This window comes from Acomys minous (genome assembly GCF_964271855.1).
Source record: "Acomys minous genome assembly, chromosome: 6".
In the NCBI taxonomy this organism is placed as follows: Eukaryota; Metazoa; Chordata; class Mammalia; order Rodentia; family Muridae; genus Acomys; species Acomys minous.
This window is the reverse complement of record NC_140487.1, coordinates 101,806,477-101,824,033: the sequence shown is the minus strand read 5'-3', so window position 1 is coordinate 101,824,033 and position 17,557 is coordinate 101,806,477. Positions and strand designations below refer to the sequence as shown.

The following is a 17,557-nucleotide window of genomic DNA, read 5'->3' as shown; positions in this document are numbered from 1 at the left end:
TCCTTACAGCTTTGCATTCAGGTGTGCATTTTGATTCCCATTTTATAGAGAAACAGGCTTACAGAGGTTACACCTCAAATCATGCAGCCAGCTAAACGTGGGATCTTGGCCTATCTTTCTCGAAAGGTTAGACTCCATCGCTAATTGACAAGGTGCAGACTACCTAGAGGATTCTAGCTCCTATCACTCCACTCAGGCCGTTAGCCGGAGCGAAATCACAGAACACAGGCAGCAAGATACCCAGGAGCCTCCCGGGGAAGGAACACGGGGCCACATCAAACAGCCAAGCTGCTCAGCAAACCTTTCCTGAGCACCGATTTATTCCATCTGGGTGTTGAGTGCTCGATGCTGAAGTACAAACACGAGTGAGTGGGACAAACAAGTGGGGAGACACACGGAAACGGGTGAGCGTAAAACAGCCGTGGGGTGAGGTGGAGAGACGCACGGACAGGGCGCTGTGAGAACACAGGCAGGTCCTTTTCCTACGGAGGGAGGCCTCTCAAAGGGTGATGAGTCTTCAGTCAGTGGTACAGTGGATCAGGAAAAGGGCAGAGGGGTAGGGAACGCAAGCACGGAGTCATGAAGGACATGCTTTAAAGATCTACAGACACGTTGGTGTGACTTGGGCTCAAAGTGTGAATCAAACAATGATGGGAAATCAGAATGGGAAGGGCCCAACATGTCCTGCATAGGACTCGGTCTCTGCTTAGGCAGGAGCGGGAAGTTGACTGCAGCTAAGCATATCTGCATTTTGTAAAGCCCTCTGGAAGCAATGCTCGGAACGAGTAGGAGGGAGTGACCTAGGGAGATCTCCTGTCTGTCTAAGCATGAATTTACACAATCAGACACAATAGTTACTTTCTGAATGTGCATGTTTAACACCAACCGAGTGTGGACTAGCTGTGGAGAGAAAAATAGTGTTTTCATCAGTGTTCATGTCAACTGTCTCTTATATAAACTTTTGCCCCCCGACCTATAAATATAGATCATAATCAATCCCAGGAAATTTAGTGAACAAAGTTGCCTGCTGAGAAGAAAAACTACGGTAGAGTGTCTGAGTGGCCGTTTCTCTGTGAATTAATATGACATAATTTTGCATTTTACATGTTTTCCAATAACATTTTCACAATTGCATTCCCTTCCAAACACCTGCAAAATAAAGAGGTATGTTTTCGTTGTTACCTATATTATTTTAGGACCCTACATTTCTAGAAATGGTTTCTGAAATGAGCAGACTAACCTTCAGCTTATGTGGGAGGACAGAGAGTGGGGGAATCAGAATCTGTTCCGTGGGGGTTAAAGAGGATGGCTGTACCAGCCAAAAGAAGATTGCCAGCTGAGAACTTCTTTTGGAAGGGGGCAAATTTCAAGAGACCTAGAAATCGAGGGCTCAAGCACTTTAACTATGACCAATGCATTAGGTTTCTCTGAGGGAAAATGTCCTTTTGGGGAATTAATTTGGCTCCTGGGGGGCTTCCAACTGCATGTGCGCTGCGTCTTTTGAGAAAGACACCCGAAAGACACCCGGCTGTCAAAGAGAAGTGCGCAGAGGCGCTGGTCTGGCTAGAGGGATGAAGTGAAGGGGACCAGGCCGGCCGTAGGTATGAGGGCGAAGGCGGGCAAGCGGGGCGGGCGTGGAGTTGTAGTGGGTACTAGGCTGCGGATCGGGATTGGGACATTTAGTGCAGTGACGAGGGACACCAGGCTGCAGGGGGCCTCTTACCTCTGCGGGCCTTGTCTCCAGGGATGTTCTGGGCCCTTAGTCGCTGGTCTAGGACGTAAAGCATCTCCCCGCCCAAGTTCAAAAAGAGCAGCGGCAGAGTCCGCACCGACATGGTGTTGGAAACCTGCAGGGCAGGTGATAGAAGAGCCCTCAGGGTTTGGGATTTCTGCAGCCTGGAGGCCCCTACGCGTCCCATAGCCTGGTTGCTGGGGCAACGCAGTAGCCAGAAAGGCGAACCAATCAGATGGCAGTTTGATGGGAGGTGGCCGAAGGACGGGCGCCCATTGGGCTAGGTGACAAAGACCGGTCCAGGGGAATTGTTCCGAAGGGAGGTTTGCGTCCCTGGCCTCCCCAGAGCGCTGGTTTTAAGTTTTCCCTTGAAGCCTCCTTCTTCTGGCTCGGAGCCTTCCAGTCAGCCCCAGCTTCTTGGGAGCCGCCAACCCCGCAGTAGCCTGCTGTGTCATCCCGGGCAGATTTGCGAACCAGGGCCTAGGGACGCTCAGAGGAACTAGGGAGGTCTCTGCACGCGCCAAGAAGGCGCTCTGAGTTATATCACTCCCTCATCTCGATTAGGTATATCATTTCTATTTCCTTTCTAAAACCTCCCGGAAGCGATACCACCCCGGATTTCCTACTTGGTGAAGCAAGCTGGCCCGGTCCTCCTAGCGCGTTTAGTAAGCCCCATAGATGTTTCTCCTCCCACTTTCCGGTCCAGGATCAAGTTCAGCTGGTCCTTTTCAGATAATTCTTGTAGATTTCTGCTAAGCATTCACCCTGCCAGCCGCAGCAATCTCGAGTCTTTAGCTTTGGCTCTCACACCCACCTCCCTGGGTCTTATTAATAATCAGCCACCTACTTTACTTGCGACCCTCTCACGTTTATCCCTCAATTTCCTTTTCTTTATTTGTGTGTTCCTCTGTTATCAGTGCTCTGCTGCACTACATTTCAGAAGATAGCACTCCAACAAAACAAAACAAAACAAAGCCGCACAGCACATTACTGCTTCTGGCATCCTCCACGTCACATTTTCCAGTCGTTTTCCTTTTTTTCTACCAGCCAAGCTTTTTGAAATTGTCTAGTACAACTTGATTAAAAAAAAAAAAAAATTTATTATGTATACAGTGCTCTGCCTGCAATTATACCTGCAGGCCAGAAGAGGGCATCAGATCACATTCTAGATGGTTGTGAGCCACCATGTGGTTGCTGAGAATTGAACTCAGGACCTCTTGAGGAGCAGTCAGTGCCCTTAACCTCTGAGCCACATTTTTTTTTTTTAAAACAGAGTTTCTGGTTGTCCTGGAACTTGCTCTGTAGGCCAGGCTGGCCTGGAACGCCGAGACCCACCTGGCTCCGCCTGGGATCCCACCTATAACACACATCTTTGTCGTACGCTGGGTCTTATACATTTTGTTACCTGTCTAGCTCCCAAAAATATTTGAAGCTCTGGCAACAGACCCTCTTTCTCTTAGACTTTTCCTTCTAGGTAATGTCAGATTGTAAATGGACTTTGGAATCAAAACAGAGATGGGGCAAGGTCTGCTGGCTGATGCCTTTGATCCCAGCACTTTGTAGGCAGAGTCTAGCCTGGCCTACACAACAAGCTATGGATAGTCAGGACTGGGAGTCTATCTTAAAAAACAAAAACAAAACAAAACACCACCACAACCCAAAACTAGAGAGAGTTAGGCTTGAACCCTAATCAACTTGTGAATTTGGACAAGTTGTCTAAGCTTTCTAAGCCTGCTTTCAATAGAAAGACAATCAGGCTGGGCCATGGTGGCTCAAGCCTTTAATCCTTTGGGAGGCAAGCAGATCTTTGTGCTCAAGGCTAGTCTGGTCTACAGCTCAAGTTCCAGGACAGCCAGAGCCACACAGGCAAACCCTGACTCTAACTGTATCCCCCCCACCCCCAAAGACAAATGAGTTTGAAGATTAAGAGATTGGAATATTAAGGCCAGGGTGGTGGTGGTGGCGTACACTTGGGAGGCAGAGGCAGGTGGATCTCTGTGAATTCGAGGCCAGCCTGGTCTACAGAGCGAGTTCCAGGACAGCTAGAGCTGTTACACAGAGAAACCCTATGGGGGTGGGGGTGGGGGTAGGATTTGAATATTAGGCAAGATAAAGTGCCCAAGGCAACATTCAAAACAGTGCCTTTCCTGCAGGCCAGATCCACTAGTGTGGCCTTTTCTCATTACCCTCTAAGTGTCCTGAAAGGTGGGCACCTGGCCCTGTAGCCCAGGACCTTTAAATAGGTGTTCACTCTAGGCCCATTTCAGTAAGGCCTTCCTTATTGTTCCTGGAGGTGACACCGAACATGTCCACCTGAGTCTCCTCCAACACATCACCTCCCCCTCCTCCAACACATCAAGGGGCACTCTGTGCCTCGGGCATCATTTCCCCATCCTGATATGGCCTAGTTTTCTTATATATTTCTTTCCTGGGCAACTTAAATTTTTCTTTCTTTCTTTTTTGGTCTTTTTGAGACAGGGTCTCTCTGTGTAGCCTTGGCTGTCCTGGACTCCCTTTGTAGACCAGGCTGGCCTCAAACTCACAGAGATCTGTCTGCCCTTGCCTCCGAATGCTGGGATGACAGGCGTGCTCCCCGTCCACTCCACTCGTTGACAACTTGTAGAGCTGCCCTCTTACCCTGCCAGCACTAGCATTCTGAAACACGCCACCTGATAATCTGTTTCTATGACTGCATCCTCTGGGGTGATGGCAGGGAGTCCTGCCTCTGAGATCCCAGAACCAGATGAAAAAGAAATTCCTCGAGTTGGGCTTGGTGGTGCACGCCTTTAATCCCAGCACTTGGATTGCTATGAGTTCGAGGCCAACCTGGTCTACAAAGCGAGTCTAGGACGGCCGAAGAAGAAGAAGAGGAGGAGGAGGAGGAGGAGGAAGAGGAGGAAGAAGAGGAAGAGGAGGAAGAGGAGAAAGAGGGGGAGGAGAAGGTGGAGAAGAAGAAGAAGAAATTCCTCTTCCTCAGGCTAATAACAAGTCCATCTTCTATACTCTTCAAGGCAGAACAGACTTTATTAGTTCTTTTTGTTCACCTCTGCTGGGCTTTCGAAGGGTCCTCTGGTACCCCCTGGTTATTTTGTTTTTTGGCAGCAGCTGCAGCAGCTTTTTGCTTCTTCAGCTTTTGTACCTCCTGGAAAACCTGGTGGTTGAGAGGGGGTAGGAAAAGACTTTGTAATTTTATGTAAAACCTCAGATTTGGAGCTGGGCTGAGGGAGCTATCTCGATGGAAACCTCATTCTTTCTCCATGTGTTGGTGGCCTGGGCCAGTTCTTGGCCTTGGTCAGAAACAGAAACAGACAACTTGTCCCTTCTACTCTTTCCCCTCAGTCCAGGGAGGCCGACCAAAGCAACCAACCATATTGATTCGTACCCGAATGCACAGGGCCTTCTTGGCCAGGAAGCGGCGGTGGACCTTCTGGAAATGCAGAGGGGGTAAGGTAAATTCCACCCCCAGCTCCTTGCAGGTCTTCTCAAAGACATCATAGTTGGTCTGACGGAGGATTCTCAGCATCTTTTTCCGCCGGTCAATGCTCATTAGCAGATGGCGTTTGTGGGCTTTGTCCTAAAGAAGAATCTGTGTTACTATTATTATTTGTTGTTCTGAAACAAGGTCTCACTCTGTAACCCAGGCTGTACTCAAACACCGGGCAATTCTGCCTTAGCTTCCAGCGTCCTGGGATGACAGGCCTAAGCCATCACACTCATTCTTACTTTTAGTATTCTGTAGGTATTAACATTGTTTACTATTAACGATATATAGTCATTTCATCATTTCACTGAAACATCCCTTCAATCTTATGCAGTCATTACTGTGGTTCTGCAGGGGAACTGTCATTGTTCATAGACAAGAAAATAAAGGTTTAGAGAGCGTATTTGATTTCTAATAGTTCTTTAGACTGTGACCTTGAGGTCATCTGGAGTCTGGGTCTACTGACTTGTGTGACTTCAAATCTCACAGCATCCCCTGTACCATCCACTCAACTGCTCCATCATTTAGCACATTGTCAGCTTCAGTAGCGAGATGTAGTACTTTATCTTCTGTTCTAGGTCTTGCTGTGTGAGAGGGCCTTTGCAATGGAGCGGATTCTATACCTCAAATGAGCAAAACTGTCACTTCCAAAGAGCATGCTTAGCCAGCTCCTGGGAGCACTCAAGGCTAGACCGTCTGTGTTCACAACTGCATACTTACTAAAAAAAACAGCAACCACACACAGTAGTTGGGTATGATGGCACATACCCTATAATTTAGCTCTCAGGCAGCTGAAGTGAAAGAACAGAGAGTTTAGCCTGGGGTGATGGCACATGCCTTTAATCCCTGCACTCGGAAGGCAGAGGCAGATTGATCTCTGCGAGTTCAAGGCCAGCCTGGCCTACAAAGCAAGTCTAGGACAGCCAAGGCTACACAGAGAAACCCTGTCTCGAAAAATCCTAAAACAAAACAAAACAAAACAAAAAACAAAAAGGACAAGGCTACACAGAGAAACCCTGTCTCGAAAAATCCTAAAACAAAACAAAACAAAACAAAAAACAAAAAGGACATGGTGACATTGCTCCTTTGGAAGATTGGAAAGAAACAGTTCTAAGGCTTACCACAGATGACGCTAAGACCCTAAAGAAGTGCCATGCACCACACCAACTGCTAGTGTGAGTTTTTGTAGTCCTTGCAGTGGCAGGATTTCTACTTTACAGATGTGAGAACACAGGCTCAGACCAATCAGCTTCCCAAAGTCACAGTGACTTTAAGTAGAAGTGACAGAGCTATTTATCCATGCATTTAAAAAATATTTATTAAAGCCAGGTATAGTGGCACAGGCCTTTAGTCCCAGCACTCAGGAGGCAGAGGCAGGGGCATTTCTGTGAGTTCAAGGCCAGCCTGGTCTACAAAGTAAGTCCAGGATAGCCAGGGCTACACAGAGAAACCCTGTCTAGGAAAAAAAGAAATTATTAAGTACCCACTATGTGTGAGACTGGCTGTGCTACGGTTTGTTTCCTTGACCACTGGTGCGCACTGTAAGGCTCTTTTTGTCCCTCTGCAGGCAGGAAGGGAGTGTTTTCCTACTAGAGTTGACACATGGCTGGCCTCTGGCACCACAGTCACTGGCTTCTTAGGACCAAGAGCCTTTTGCTCCCAGCCTCCCCTCCCCCTAGCCATTGTGGTTAGTTCTGAGTGAAGCCCAGGGTTTACCTTTCGGTGTTTCTGCATATGTTCTTCATAATTGCGGATCCTGACAGTCAAGGCAACAACTGAAACCACAAACCACAGAGGGTGAGAGTTGGGCACAGCGGAAGGAAAGCCCAGGCCCACCTCCTGTTTTAAGAACCAAAGGAGTAATAATCACCAATGCTTTTGTATAATTCTCTCTAAATCCCAAAGCACTCTGAATTGCAAGATCTCAAAAAACTCAATTACTGGTCAGGTGGTGGCGGCGCACACCTTTAATCTCAGCACTCGGGAGGCAGAGGCAGGCGGATCTATGTGTTTCAGGCCAGCCTGGTCTACAAAGTGAGTCCAGGACAGCCAAGGCTACACAGAGAAACCCTGTCTCAAAGACCTCTCCCCCTCAAAAAAGATTACTAGCTATTCTTCCAGAGGATCCAATTTGATTCCCAGAACATGGTGGTTCACAGCTGTCTGTAACTCCAGTTCAATGGGATCTGAAGCCCTTTTCTGACTTCCGCTGGCACCACGCATGCACATAGTGCACAGACATAAACACAGGCCAAAGACCCATACACATTAACACATTTTTAAAAAGTGAATGAGGCATAAAGGAGGAGGAGGCAATACAAGCTGTAGTGTAGGCCATGGGAAGAAAACATGCGGACACTGCATAAGGCCACCAGTTCACCCCACTGCTACACACTGGTTCAATGAAAGAGGCAGGCCTTCCCATCGAGTGAGGGATATTGCCAGTTCCAGCTGGAAACCAAACTAGGAACCTGGAAATGTTCTGTGCTGGCGGGCATGGCAGCACTCCACGGCTAGTCTCGATGATTGTTTCCAAGGTGTGTGCAAGCTTCTCAGTCTTGTCATCAGGTAAGAAATAATACTTCAGCCCTGTCCCCAGCCAGCTCCGTCTCCAGACTAGGAAGCAGAGACTCCAGAGAAGACAGGAGACCACACAGAGAAGTGGGCAGGACGGAGCTGACGACTCTAGCATCACTGAACTTGGAATCCGGAGCCCCAGCCCACCATGCCTCTCTCCTTCCCAAGCCACACCAAGAGCCCCAGGCCAGGCACCAGCTAGCAGACTCCTCTGTACCCCAATTTCCAAGGGCCCCTGGACCAACTTTTAGCTTCCAAGGTTCTGGAATCCTCAGGGTTTTCCGCAATCTTGTTCATCAATTGTTCTTGCTTGACTTTTAGCTTCTCTTTCTGTTGGAGAAAGAAATTTGGGGAGATCTGTGTTTATGGTTCTCTAAGGACTGACCTTCCTGAATGGAAGCTACAGTTGTAGCATCTAGGCCCAGAAAAATTGGGGTAGCGTTACATGACCTTGGCCTACCACACGGCCATCCAGATCCTCATGAGCCCAAGGCCAGGGCTACAGATACTTGCTTCCTCATTCATGTACACATCTGTGGTGGTTTGAATGAGAAGGAGCCCTTTGGTTCGTATGTTTGAATGCTTGATCATCAGGGAGTGGCACTACTTGAGAGGGCTTAGGAGCTGTGGCCTTGTTGGAGGAAGTGTGTCACCTGGAAGGGCTTTGACCTTTTCAAAAGCCCAAGCCAGTCCCAGTGTCTCTCTCTGCCTGTGGATCAGGATTCAGTTCTCAGCTGCTGCTCTGGTGTCTGCCTGCGTGCTGCCATGCTGGCAGCTGGTGCTAGTCCATGATGACACTGGACTAAACCTCTGAAACTACACAAAAGCCTCCATTTAAATGCTTTCTTCCTAAGAGTTCCTTGGTTACAGTGCCTCTTCCCAGAAACAGGCTGAACCCAGTAGTGCCTGAGACAACAGCTTTACTGCGCACCTGGTGCTTTCTCTGGGTAAGGAATGACAGTGGGATAAACGTTCTGACTGGGGAAGCTTGGGATGCAGGGATGGAGGGAGTTCGCAGGGAGAAGCCCGAGGAAAGCCCAGACACAGGGTGGAACAGGCACTCACCTTGTTGGCCATTTCCAAAGACAAGATTCTTTTCACAACATCATCAACCCTGAAGAAAAACCAGAGCAACGAGACAAGTATTGGAAGGGGAAGAAATGCTTCTCTCTTTAAGAATTTATGAAAAAAAATTTTATGTATTTGTATGTCTGTAGGTTGCACTCATAGGCACCTGGGTGACTGTGGAGGCCAGAAGAGGGTGTGTGACCCCCTGAGACTCTGACTTATAGGTGATTTTGAGCTGTCTGGTATGAGTGCTGGGAACAAAACTCCTGTCCTCTGGGTGAGCAGCAACACTCCTAACTATGGAGTCATCTAGTTTGTCCAGAAATGCTATTTTTACAGTAGTTTAAAAAGGAAGAATGGCTGGGTGTGGTGGCGCATGCCTTTAATCCCAGCACTCGGGAGGCAGAGGCAGGCGGATCACTGTGAGTTTGAGGCCAGCCTGGTGTACAAAGCGAGTCCAGGACAGCCAAGGCTACACAGACAGACCTTGTCTTGAAAAACTACCAAAAAAAAAAAAAAAAAAAAAAAAAAAGGAAGAATGGGCCGGGCGCGGTGGCACGCGCCTTTAATCCCAGGACTCAGGAGGCAGAGGCAGGCGGATCTCTGTGAGTTCCAGGGCAGCAAGTCCTGGGCAAGTCCAGGGCAGCAAAGGCTACACAGAAAATCCCTGACTTGAAAAAACAAAACAAAATAAAACAATAACCAGAAAAGGTGGTGCACGCCTTTGATCCTAGCACTTGGGAGGCAAAGACAGGAGGATCTCTGAGTTGGAGCCTGCCTGGTCTACAGAGTGAGTTCCGGGACAGCCAAGGCTACGCAGAGAAACTCTGTCTCGAAAAACAAACAAAATGGCAGAGTGGGCAGACTGAGCGCTATCTTAGAAGGGGTAGTGCCGCTAGGGAGGACTCCTCAGTGGTTAAGAGCACTTGCTGCTCTTGCAGAGAACCCAAGTTTCCAGCCCCTATATGTGGCTATAACCATTCAAACTTCAGTTCGGGGGGACTCAATGCCCTCTTCTGACCAATGTAAGTACCTGGCACACACGTGGCGCACAAACATACATGTGAGCAAAACATACACATAAATAAATAGCAACAACCGAAACCTCGCCTGCCCAATCAAGAATGGTGCTGGTCAGATGTATAAAGGTGCTTTCTGTGGAAGTCTGACAGTGGGGACTATACAGTCGTAAAGGAGAACTGACTGTGTGAAGCTGTCCTCCATTTACCCGTGGGAGCTTGGTAGGAGGCCCCCCCCCCCCATTACACACATGCACAATAATAACAAATACAAATTTGAAAAAGTCAGGGACTGGAAAGATGGCTCAGTGATTAAGAGCACGTGTTCTGGCTCATTTTCAATGACAGTTCCTTCCGGAAGGAATGCAGCTCTCTGGAAGCGGTAGTCATTTCTCAGGTACCCAAAGGCAACACGGCTCTGGTTTGTTGGGCTGAAGACAGAACCAGATAACTGGGGCTGTTGGCTTGACTGTTCAGGCCTTATCTCAGCGAAGGCAAAGGGAAGAGCTCCACCTCAGCGAGACACAGCCAGACTCACAGTAAGGAAGAGTGGAGCCAGCCCAGCTCCCACTGTGCAGAGGACCGGGGCTTCGGTGTCTGTCAGCTCTGGACCCTAGTCCCTAGTTCTGTCTCTCAGATGTGTAATACAGAGCAGTTAATACTCTATACAAACAGGACACGATTTCTTCTCTTACAGGGCTTTTTGAAGTTAAAGACGAGAGATTTCTACCAAGATCGGTAGAGCATGTTAGTTCTTTGGTATCTATTGGTACAAGGTCTTCACTCAGAGTACAGAGAGAAAAGGGCAGCTGAGCTCTGTGATCACCGGCTGCCCCAGCTGCCCACCTGAGCCTGCCACATCCAGGGCGCTTACCAGTGCTCACCACACCCAGGGCTCCACATGGCCAAGCTTCAAGGACAACAGGCCAAGTCTTTAAGTCGCCCTTTTCCCACTCCCTGCCTACCCTCCCAGGAACTCCTGTATCCTCAAGAAGGTTTCTTCCTGCTTACTTTTCCATGTTGGGGATGATGTCCTTGTATTCTTTGATGAATGTGGAAGGGGGTGGCTCATCATCTCGGCTGGGCTGGACTGTCAGATACAGGGATGGAAAACAGTGTTAACTCTCCTTCTCCCAGGCTCCACTCTTCTCCCTCCCTCCCTGAATGTGTGAGAAGTACCCACGGTCTCAACAAGGCAACGGGCGGATCAGTGCTCAGTTTCTCTTCTGCAAGCCCGTGGACGCCTGCTTTCGATATTTTCATGTGGCAAACAGACAGCCTTTCCCAAGACATGTCCTGTGCTTGCGCTTCTCACAGACCCACTTGGTTCTACAGTTAATAGATTCCTCACTGGGACAGCAGTGGGCTTGGCTTTGTGTGAGCCACTCAATTGCCAGTCTGGTCCAGGGTCTGGCCTACAATCAGCCCTTGACAAAGCTTGCTGGTTGACCACATGAAGGAAACAATGAGGTAGAGGAAGTGCAGCTGACTTTCGGGGGGAAATGTCAGTATCCAGTCTTGCCTGCTGTGTCCCTTGGAAGTGAGTTTGAGTCCAACCCAGTCCAGCCCAACCACGATGATCCATCTTCCCTAGTCAGACTCTGTTCTGCCACTATGCAAAGGGCACTAACGGCAATAAGTAGTATTATTATCTTACAGTTTATTGTGCACAGGGCTGAGTGCTTTCCAACGGATCCTTGGACACCCACTCATTTCAGCACTGGTCCACAAAAAGTAACTTGCCTCAAATAACATGTGTTCGTCAGAGGGCCCTAAGGCATACTAATTTGGGATGAGAAACTACATCCTTCATCTCGGAGTGGCAGATAAAAAGTGTTCCACTCTAGGAAGGTTATCAGTGATGGCAGTCAAGCACACACTCAGTTTCACTAACATCCCACTCCTGCCTCCTCGTGCTCCCCCAAAACAAAGGCTTCTGGCTTGGGCTCTAGATGACGTGGGTGTAGGGGTCTTCTGGCCCGACCCTTTGCTCAGTCTCCTTGTCCACCCCAAGGCTTCCAGGGGGGGTCTCTCTTCTACCTCAAGCCTCAGCCCGAGTCCTCCTACCTGGTTTCGGTTTCTGGGTGGCGTATGCTCGGGCGGCACGCAGGAGACCTGTGCAGAAGAGAAAAGAGCCTGAGACTCATTTCCTCGCGCAGCCCAGCGTGACCCTTCTACCACCGACTGCGTGCACCTGCACCTAACGAGCGCCCTACTTCCATCTCTCCCGTTTCGTCACCCCTTTCCTGGCCACCACCCTTTGTTTCTCATCCTGCCACTGCTTTGCTTCGGTCTCCGGGTGTCAGGTGTCCTCCATCTTCCAGCCCCACAGCTCCCTGCTCACTCGGAGGTTGCAGGCCACAGCGTGCTGAGGGCTGATAGGCGCTGCCTCCGCCCCGAAGCACAGAGACTGGGGCTTGTGCCACTGCCTGGGCACGAACAGAGCTCAGCGCGCGCCATGCGGCCCGCAGCATGGTGACTCCTGTCCCCGCAGGCCCGCGCTGCCTCCGTCCCTGCCGCGGTGGCTCCAGGTTACATGGGCGCAGCCATGACAGTTCAGGCTCGACCAATCGAGGCGAGAGCTCGACAGGAGCAGTGGAGGGCTGAGCGAATGGATTGACTCCGGAGTGCCTCGGAGCTGGGTGAATGAAGCCTTAGGGTTTGGCCTGGTGGATGATCTGACTCTACAGTTACTGGTGTGGAGCGCTCTGTAAGCTCTAAGAAGTCATGTATTGATCTTGCATCCTGCCTTAATCACTTCCTATGTGCTTGACCTTAGGTCAGTAGTTCTCAATCTGTGGGCCAGGACCCACGGAGGGGTCAAACAACCCTTTCCCAAGGATCCCACAGCTAATATCCTGCAAATCAGATATTTACATTATGATTAATAGCAGTAGCAAAGTTACAGTTACGAAGTAGCAATAAAAATAATTTTATGGGTGGGCATCACCAGAACACGAGGAACTGGTCACAACACTAAGAAGGTTGAGAATTACTGTCTTAGGTCCTCTTAGTTATTTAGGGGCTCTGTGGGACAGGCCATACCCTCCCAGAGGTTAATATTCTTTCTTGGCCCTTTTTCTCCAGATTCAGGGGCTCCATAAGAACCCTAAATCCTAGCCTTTTTGGGGCAGCTTTGTGTCCCAAGGACTAAGGATGGAGGTTTTGAAAGGGTGCTGAGCTGTTACTATGGGACCCTGTGGACAAAGTCCACCGTTCTGGGCCACAGTGTACTCAGACATCAAATGGGAATGGTAATAGTGCCTTTTAGGTTGTTTAGCCTGTAAACTGAGGCAGTTGTGTACAAAACACATGGTTAAATACTCAGCACTCTGTATTCAGTTAGTTGAGATAACAGTGAAGGAGGGGAAAGGGGCAAGGAAAGAGCACCCTGGCCCTGACTTGATTCTAAGCCTAAGGCCAGGGCTGGGGGGAAAGTAGATGTAGGCTTTTCTAAAACAAAGAACAAAAACCAAAACAGGAAATAATCCCAAGAATTGACGAATGTGGTTGCATGGAATTAAAATGGCTTTGGCACCTGGGGATGTGGTTTTGTTAGTAGAGTCCCTGCCTAGAATGCACAGGCCTGGGTTGGATCCCCAGCAGGACATAAAAACGGGGGGGTAGTGGCAGACGCCTGCAATCTCAAGACTTTGGAACTGAATGTCAGAGGATCAGAAATTGTTCAAGGTCATTCTTGTTTGCATAGCAGGTTTGAGGCCAGCCTGGGCTACTTGGGACTCTGTCTCAAAGGGGGGAGGGGCAGGGAAGATGGTTCAGTTGGCAAAGTGCCTGCCGTGTAAACATGAGGATCCGTGATTAGACCCCAGCAGCCGTGTGAAAGCCAGGCACAGTACGCATCATTCCCGGGCAGGGGTTCAGGGAGGTCAGGTAACGAACCCTTAGAGCCCATTGGCCACTTAGTAAGGCTGAATCGAGGGGCTCCAGGCTCAGTGAGAGACCATGCTTACACAGTGAGGTGAGACGCTGGGAGCGGTGGCACAAACCTGTAATCCCAGAACTGAGGGAGGCAGAGTCAGGTGGATTCTCTGTGAGCCTGAGGCCAACTTGGTCTACAAATAGAGTCCAGGACAGCCACGGGGACACAGAGAAACCCTGTTTCAAAAAGCCAGCTGATGGGGGTTGGTCCAGCCAACCAACCAAGCAACTAAAAAACCCCCGCCAAAACAAAGTGAAGGGAGGGCTGGAGAGGTGAACTCTGTTGCTCTTGCAGAGGACTTGGCTTTGGTTCCTAGCACCCACATGACAGTTTACAACCTTCTGTTAACTCCCATTCCTGGGGATCCGATGCTCTGTTCTCACCTCTGTGGGTGCCAGGCATGCACATGGTGCACACACACATATATATAGTCAAAACACTCATACATGTAAAATAAGCAAGTCTAAGAAAAAGGAAAAAATAAGTAAGGTGGGTGGGCACTGTGGTGCACACCTGTAGTCCCAGCACTTAGGAAGCAGAGACAGGTGGACTTCTGTGAGTTTGAGGCCAGCCTGGTCTATTTAGCAAGGTTCAGGCCAGCCAGAACTAGTGAGATCCTGTGTCAAAAAACAAAACAAAACAACAACCACACAAAGTAAAGTCCAGCCTTTGGTCTCTACATGTGTGTGGAGCCTACAAAATGGGAGAAAATTTGGCCAGTTAGTCATCTAATGAAATTATATATATAATACAAAGAACTTTAAATAATTAAACTCCCCATACCAAATCGTCTGTTGACACATAGACAAATGAATTGGTCAGATAGTTCTCAAAAGAAGAAATTGTCAATAGATAATTGAAAAAAATATTCAACAGACTTGGCTACAATGTATGTTTTGCTTGTGAGCCTAGCCTTTAATGGCTGAGCCATGGGCTACAATGTAAATGCAAATTAAAGGGGCATTGACATGCCCTCTCACTCAGGAAGAATGGCTGTCACCAGGAACATAAGTGACAGCAGATATTGATGAAGATGTGGAGAAAAAGAAAAATTTTTTTGTTTTGTTTTGAGACATGGTTTCTCTTTGTAGTCCTGGCTATCCTGGAACTCACTCTGTAGACCGGGCTGGCCTTGAACTCACAGAGATCTGCCTGCCTCCTCCTCCCGAGTGCTGGGATTAAAGGCATGTGCCACCACCGCCTGGTGAAAAAGAAATTCTTATACATTGCTGCTGGGAATGTATGTAATCACCACAGAAATCAGAACTGGAACTTCTTCACAGCGGGGAGAAGGAGAACAAAACCAACCAAGCAAATAACACAAACCAAACCAAACCAAATACCCTAAAAATAGGGCTGGATATAGGAGGCTCAGTGGTTAGGAGTGCTTGCTCATCTTGCAGAAGACCAGAGGTCAGTTTCAAGTAGCCACGTGGTGACTCACAACCATCTGTAATAACAGTTCTTGGGAACCATGTCCTCGTCTGACCTCTCTGGACACTGTGTACATGTGATGCACAGACATATGTGCAGGCAAATGCTCAGACACGGAAAAGTAAACATAAGTAAGCCCTTAAAAGAAAAAGGTCTGGAGAGATGGCTCAGCAGTTAAGAGCACTGGCCGCTCTTCCAGAGGACCTGGGTTCAATTCCCAGCAACCACATGGCAGCTCATAACTATAACTCCAGTTCCAGGGGATCCGACACCCTTACACAGACATACATGCAGGAAGAATACCAATGTACACAAAAGAAAAATTATATATAATATATGTAATATATAATATAATATATATATATATATATATATATATATATATATATATATATATATATTAAAGCTTGTTTTTGTAATTAGCCTCTTTAGTGATAGCCTGCCATGAATCTTACATTCTTGCTTAATGCTTACTAAATAATGATGCTGTTCTCCTTGGGGAAAGATTGGCAGCTGATTATTTTCTACCTGTGCTGAGACTCTTTTTTTTTTTTTTTTTTTTTTTTTTTTTTTTTTTTTGAGACAGAGTCTCTCTATGTAGCCTTGGCTGTCCTGGACTCACTTTGTAGACCAGGCTGGCCTCGAACTCACAGTGATCCGCCTGCCTCTGCCTCCCGAGTGCTGGGATTAAAGGCGTGCGCCACCATGCCCGGCTGTGCTGAGACTTTTAATACATGCTAGGCAGCTGTCCTACCACTGAGCTATATACTCAGACTTATTTACTCAGTAAGATTTTATTTGATTTCATATTATGGGTGTTTTGCCTGCATGCATCACCTGAGTGTCTGTTGCCACAGAGGCCAAAAGAGGGCATTGGGTCTCCTAGCTGCAATTACAGATAGTTATGAGCCACCAAACCTGGTGAGAATCAAACCTGGGTCCTCTGGAAGAGCAGCCAGAGCTTTTTAACTGCTAAGCCTTCTCTCCTGCCCTACACACATACACATACAGTGGTGGTGGGGCCTCTTGACTTGCTCTGTATCACAGTTTGGCCTCAAACATACTATCATTCTGTCTCAGCCTTCCACATGTTGGAATTATAGCAGCAAAGGAAACTGAGTAACCCGAACGCACCATGGGACGAACTCTTCACCAAGTTCCCCAACACTCTGATTCCTTCCAAGTTTTCCTCTGTTTCTTGATAATAGTTTCAGGTTTCCTTTGCCAGTATGGCCGCTCTCTGTAGGGGCTGAGCTGTCTGTCCTTTTTGAATCCTAGATGCTAGGCAAGAGCTGGCCAAAGGAAGGAAGGAAGAAACAAACAGATGGATAATTCTAAGAAACATCTTCCTGACTGCTGGGCCCTGAAAAGTTAAAAACAAAACAAAACACTACCAGGCAGTAGTGGTACACATCTTTAATCCCAGCACTCAGGAGGCAGAGGCAGGTGGATGTCTGAGTTAGAGGCCAGCCTTATCTAGAGAGTGAGTTCCCAAACAGCCATGGGCACACAGAGAAAGCCTGTCTTGAAAAAAACCAAACAACCAAACCAAACAAACAAAGGAAGTAAAAGACAGCCATGCTCAAGAGAGTCTTTCCTGGGACCAGTGAGATGGTGCTGAGCCATTGAGTATTGAGTGATCTTTGTGCACTCTGTAAAGATTTTTCTTGCATGCGCAAATGCTGATTTCTCTACCTGCAGAGAGCTGAGTACAGACTGGACTTTGTACTGTCATTCCCATGGCTGCGGCATATTTTGGAAACACTCCCTCCAACACCTTCTGATTGGTCAGATGAAGAGCTGACTGTCCTATAGGAAAGGCAGGAGGGAGGGGGCAGGACTGAAAGACTGGGTCTGAGATTGGAAATGGAGAGGAGGAGCTACCTGCTGGGCCTGGAGAAAAAAGCCAGGCCGAGAGACCTAGTGATGGCTGCCTTTAATCCCAGCACTAGGGAGACAGAAGCAGGTGGATCGCTGTGAGTACAAGGGCAGCATGGTCTACAAAGTGAGTCCAGGACAGCCAAGGCTACACAGGGAAACCCTGTCTCAGACTGAACAATAACGAACCATGTGGCAGAACATAGATTAATATAAATGGGTTAACTTAAGTTATAAGAGCAAGTTGGGAACAAGAGTAAGACAAGGCCAAAAGCTATATTATAAATGAACATGTCTCCATGTCATTATTTAGAGCTGGGGTAGATAGGAAGCTCATAGGATTACAATTAAACCTTGAGTTCAGTTCCCAGGATCCCCGTGCTGACCTCTGCATGAGAGCCTCCTGAGGGGACCCTCCCCAGGGACCC

The 17,557-nt window shown here is 48.3% G+C and overlaps 2 protein-coding genes across 3 annotated transcripts in view; both read right to left on the bottom strand.

Moving 5' to 3' along the window:
• Positions 1-2,060, bottom strand: part of OSCP1 (organic solute carrier partner 1) — a 34,379-nt gene extending 32,319 nt beyond the window's left edge. For both annotated transcript variants that reach the window (XM_084786273.1, XM_084786274.1), the window contains exon 1: positions 1,724-2,060. In XM_084786273.1, the coding sequence (XP_084642399.1) occupies positions 1,724-1,919 (196 nt within the window). In that variant the 5' untranslated portion in view covers positions 1,920-2,060. The remainder of the gene's footprint in view (positions 1-1,723) is intronic.
• A 2,677-nt stretch (positions 2,061-4,737) lies between these two features.
• MRPS15 (mitochondrial ribosomal protein S15) lies at positions 4,738-12,455 on the bottom strand. Its single transcript, XM_084786275.1, has 8 exons — positions 12,222-12,455; positions 11,945-11,992; positions 10,889-10,967; positions 8,856-8,904; positions 8,036-8,120; positions 6,930-6,988; positions 5,115-5,306; positions 4,738-4,883 (listed from the first exon to the last, which is right to left on the bottom strand). The coding sequence occupies exons 1-8, from the start codon at positions 12,349-12,351 to the stop codon at positions 4,773-4,775; spliced, it is 753 nt and encodes a 250-aa protein (XP_084642401.1). The 5' UTR covers positions 12,352-12,455; the 3' UTR covers positions 4,738-4,772.
• Between the last annotated feature and the right edge of the window lie 5,102 nt (positions 12,456-17,557).